Source organism: Mus pahari, chromosome 12 (genome assembly GCF_900095145.1).
Source record: "Mus pahari chromosome 12, PAHARI_EIJ_v1.1, whole genome shotgun sequence".
NCBI classification, from domain to species: Eukaryota; Metazoa; Chordata; class Mammalia; order Rodentia; family Muridae; genus Mus; species Mus pahari.
The window spans coordinates 10,798,597-10,803,520 of record NC_034601.1 but is presented as its reverse complement, the minus strand read 5'-3'; the positions used below and the strand labels follow the sequence as shown (position 1 = coordinate 10,803,520).

Genomic DNA, 4,924 nt, shown 5'->3' with positions numbered 1-4,924 from the left:
AAAATGGAAGTAGAAACAATAAAAAAAAATCACAAAGAGAGACAACTCTAGAGAGAAATCCTAGGAAAGAGGTCAGGAGTTATAGTTGAGAGCATCACTAACAGAATACAAGAGATAGAAGAGAGAATCTCAGGTGCAGTAGATACTGTAGAAAACATTGACACAACAGTCAAAGAAAATGCAAAATGCAAAAAGCAAAAAGCAAAAAGCTCCTAACTCAAAGAATCCAGGAAATCCAGGACACAATTAGAAGACAAAACCTAAGATATTAGGTATAGACAAGAGTGAAGATTCCCAACTTAAAGGGCCAGTAAATATCTTCAACAAAATTATGGAAGAAAACTTTCCTAACTTAAAGAAGAAGATGCCCATGAACATACAAGAAGCCTACAGAACTGCAAGTAGATTGGACCAGAAAAGCAATTCCTCCTGCCACATAATATTCAAAACACCAAGTGCACAAAACAAAGAAGAATATTAAAAGCAGAAAGGGAAAAAGGTCAAGTAACATATAAAGGCAGACCTATCAGAATTATACCAGACTTCTTGCCAGAGACTATGAAACCCAAAAGATCCTGGGTAGGCTGCATACATACCCTAAGAGAACACAAATGCCAGCCCCGGCTACTATACCCAGCAAAACTCTCAATTACCATAGATAGAGAAACCAAGGTATTCCATGACAAAAACAAATTTACACAATATCTTTCCCTAACTCCAGCCCTTCAAAGGATAATAAATGGAAAACCCCAACACAAGGAGGAAAACTACTCCCTAGAAATAGCAAGAAAATAATCTTCTTTTAATAAGCCTAAAAGAAGATAGCCACATAAATGTAACACCACCTCTAACAACAAAAATAACAGGAAGCACAATTACTTTTCCTTAGTATCTCTTAATATCAGTGGGCTCAATTCCCCAATAAAAAGACATAGACTAACCGACTGGATACGTAAACAGGACCCAACATTTTACTGCATACAGGAAATCCACCTCAGGGAAAAAGACAGACACTACTTCAGAGTAAAGGACTGGAAAACAATTTTCCAAGCAAATGGTCCTAAGAACAAGCTGGAGAAGCCATTCGTATATCGAATAAAATCAACTTTGAATGTAAAGTTATCAAAAAAGATAAGGAGGGACACTTCATACTCATCAAATGTAAAATCTACCAAGATGAACTCTCAATTCTAAACATATATACTGTAAATGCAAGGGCATCCACATTCATAAAAGAAACTTTGCTAAATCCCAAAGCACACATTACACCTCACACAATAACAGTGGGATACTTCAACGTGCCAGTTTCATCAATGGACAGATCCTGGAAACAGAAACTAAATAGAGACACAGTGAAGCTAACAGAAGTTATGAAACAAATGGATTTAACAAATATCCATAGAAAATTTTATCTTAAAACAAAAAGAGTACACCTTCTTCTCAGCACCTCATGGTACCTTCTCCAAAATTGACCATATAATCAGTCACAAAATAGGCCTCAACAGATACAAGAAGATTGAAATAATTCCATGCATCCTATCAGATCATCACGAACTGGTCTTTAATAACAACAAAAAGAATAGATAGAAAGCCCACAATACATGTGGAGACTGAAAAACACTCTACTCAATAACTTGGTCAAGGAAGAAATAAAGAAAGAAATTAAAGACTTTTTAGAATTTAATGAAAATGAAGCCACAACATACCCAAACTTATGGGACACAATGAATGCAGTGCTAAGAGGAAAACTCATAGCTCTGAGTGCCTCCAAAAAGAAACTGGAGAGAGCACACACTAGCAACTTGAAAGCACCAATGAAAGCTGTAGAACAAAAGAAGCAAATACACCCAAGAGGAGTAGAAGGCAGCGAATAATCAAACTCAGGGCTGAAATCAACCAAGTAGAAATAAAAAGAACTATGCAAAGAACCAACAAAACCAGGAGCTGATTCTTTGAGAAAGTCAACAAGATAGATAAATCCTTAGCCAGACTAACTAGAGGGCATTTTCCTGGCCATGTCTACAAATGCTATCTATTAGCATCCTGGTCTTCTGACTCTTAAAATCTTTCTTCTCCCTCTTTGATTTTTCTCTGAGTCTTAGAAATAAGACTCAGAGGTTGATAGATGTGTTGTGCATCTATCAATTGGGCTTAGGCACCTCATGGTCCCTTATTCTTTGTATCATGATGCATTGTAGATCTTTGAAATAGTCTCTATCTGTTGAAAAAAGAGACTTACTTGATGCAGGGTGAAAACTACTTATTTGTGGCTACAAGAATAATTATTTAGAATATAGTTAGAAATTTTACTGGTTTAGGAAAATGTCAATTGTAGGTTCTACTCTAAGGTTCATGATCCTTCCAGCCGTGGTTAGTTGGCTAGGTTTATAGTACCAGACATGAGGCCTCTCCTACTAAGGCCAATTAAATAGCTGGTGGTTACTTGAAAGATAAAAATGCCACCACGGTGGATCGTGCGCCTGTCCAGTCATTTTCCTGGCTCATGGGCCTTTCTCTGGGTAGGTCTACTGATTGCTCCTCTCCCTTGGCCGCATGCACAACACTTTAAGATATAAGAGCTAGGCCTCAGGGAGGTTTCCGGGCCAGCTCCAGCTCAATTCTAGGAATTCTGTGTCTTGAGTGTATGATATCTTCAGCAATAGGATCTCACTTTCAGCTTCTGGAAGACAAAGGGAACAGCCGAGGCCCATATTGTCTTGGGGAATTTCTTGTATTCCCCTAACCAATAACTCAACTGGAGGTTTCTCAAGCCTGGCATTGAATTTTATATTAGATAGTGTATGGCTCTTGGAAATGGGGAAAACACCCTTACTTCATTATTTTTGAATTGTTGTCACTGTTTGTTAGTGAAGAATTGTATACTTATGAAGCAGACATAATCAAATAAACATTGTGCGTGCCAGTTATTAGTGTGTTGTGAGTGTTCATCAGAAATGTTTTTACTCATTTTCGAAATAGCATATATTCTCCCAGAGATGGAAGCATTTCAGGAAAACAACAAAAGAACACATTTTCTTATCAAATGTATAAACACCTTAAATAATTGCCATTTTCTGAGAATTTTAAGATGCTCACAGTGTAATAATATATCACAGTTTTCAGTCGGGGCACTACCCCCCATGACATCAATTCTTACACATTGTATCAGATACAAATGATATAAAGGTGCTAGGCCAGAAACCTCCAGAGCTACATTAGAAGTTCACTTCCACACCTCCACCCAGCAGAGATGGTTTGAAGACGTGACCTCTCCATTTTCATTGTGACCATGTATCTCTTCCACCATCACACAGCTTCTAAATTCACACATCAAAGAATACTGCCCTCATCTCAATGATCCACACTCCGCTTCTCAGTTCAAGAGCAGCTGTTTTTGCATCTGAGTGCAATGCTCTCACGTTCGGTCAGCTGCAGGTTCTCCTTTACCTTGGACCCGATTAGGAATTGGAAATTGAGCATCTGACACTGGGAACAGATTCTTTACCATCTTAGATTTGCTGAGCAATACACTTTTCAATGAAATGCCTCTACGGAAGACAGTGTCTGTAACACCTCAAGTCTCTTGCTTAAAGGTGTCCGGGAGTGCAGGACTGTTTTCTTTATGGATCTCTTATTAAACTTCCAGAACTTAGACCTCAGAGCGTTTTTATGTTTGTTTGTTTTGTTTTTCTTCTCTAGAAAGAGCCAGAAAGTAGGTAGGGGCTCTGCTGCTTTCTTGATTCCGGTGTTTTTCTGGGGCATCCTTTTCAACCTGTCTAAAGCGGAAGCCACATGCCTCCCAGATACACACCATATTGCTTCTCTAACATAAAAGCACATAAAGAAGATCTTTGGATTTAGTGAATGAGTGTGAGGGAGCTCGGGAAGCTTGGAACTTGTCCAGTTATAAAGGTATAGGATGGATGCCTCCCCCAAGGAGTTTGAACTCCAGAAAGGGATTCTTTTCCAGATGCTCTTGAGGGGTAGTGTGGAGGGGCCATTACAGGCGGGAGCAGAAAGTAGGGGCTGGGTAGAAAGAGATCTGGCTCAGAAGTCATAGGTCCTCTCGCATTCAGTTCTTACTTACAGTGCTTGCAATTTTTAGCTAAGGTGTCCGTCAACTTCTGCAGCTTCTTTCTGTTCATGATGGATGTTAATAATACTAGATCTTATAGTATCCTCTGGAGCATAGTGCCAGGACGCTCCGGCTCCGGAGCCCCAGGCTGAGGGAGCTTGGTGCAGCCAGCTTGGCTCTGAGCATTTGAGCATTTGCGGCCCTAACAGACAGTGTGGCCATGGCAACGCCTCAGGTGAAAGCGGCCTCTGTATATAGAGCAGCCATGGCAACGGCTGGGCGGGACACTGACTGGCCTCTTGGTCAGCTCTGTAAAGCCTGCCAGTCCTGGCTGCCCAGAACAGGCACTGTGCCTTCATTTAATCCCAGTTGCAGCGTTTCAGCCTGACACTTTGCAGACTGTATTGTTCACCATGTTGGAAATTTCGATTTTCACTTGTCACACCATCATTTCTGTTCACAGCCCCTCATGACTGCATCATAATCAGAAGAGTAAGATGTGCAAGCTGGATAGATGTTTTGTATGATGAGCACAAGAGCGATTCAGGGTTTTCAAGATCTGTGGGGTTGCTGGAGGGAAATAGGTGTATCATTAAAGCAATTATCATAAGGGAGTCTGAACAATTAAGGTTTGAACTGTGTTACTCAGAAAGTAGATCTCTCTGTGTCTCTCTTTCTCTCTCTCTCCCTCCCTCCCACTCCCCCACCCTCCCCTTCGTCCCTCTCCTCCTCCTCTTCCCCCTCACTTTCCCCCATCCTCCTCTCTCTCTCTCTCTCTCTCTCTCTCTCTCTCTCTCTCTCTCACACACACACACACACACACACACACACACACACACACACACACAC

The 4,924-nt window shown here is 40.8% G+C and overlaps 1 protein-coding gene across 1 annotated transcript in view; it reads right to left on the bottom strand.

Moving 5' to 3' along the window:
• Efcab1 (EF-hand calcium binding domain 1) overlaps positions 1-4,263 on the bottom strand; it is a 17,484-nt gene extending 13,221 nt beyond the window's left edge. The window contains exon 1 of the mRNA XM_021209725.1: positions 4,088-4,263. Coding sequence (XP_021065384.1) covers positions 4,088-4,145 — 58 coding nt within the window. The 5' untranslated portion in view covers positions 4,146-4,263. The remainder of the gene's footprint in view (positions 1-4,087) is intronic.
• Between the last annotated feature and the right edge of the window lie 661 nt (positions 4,264-4,924).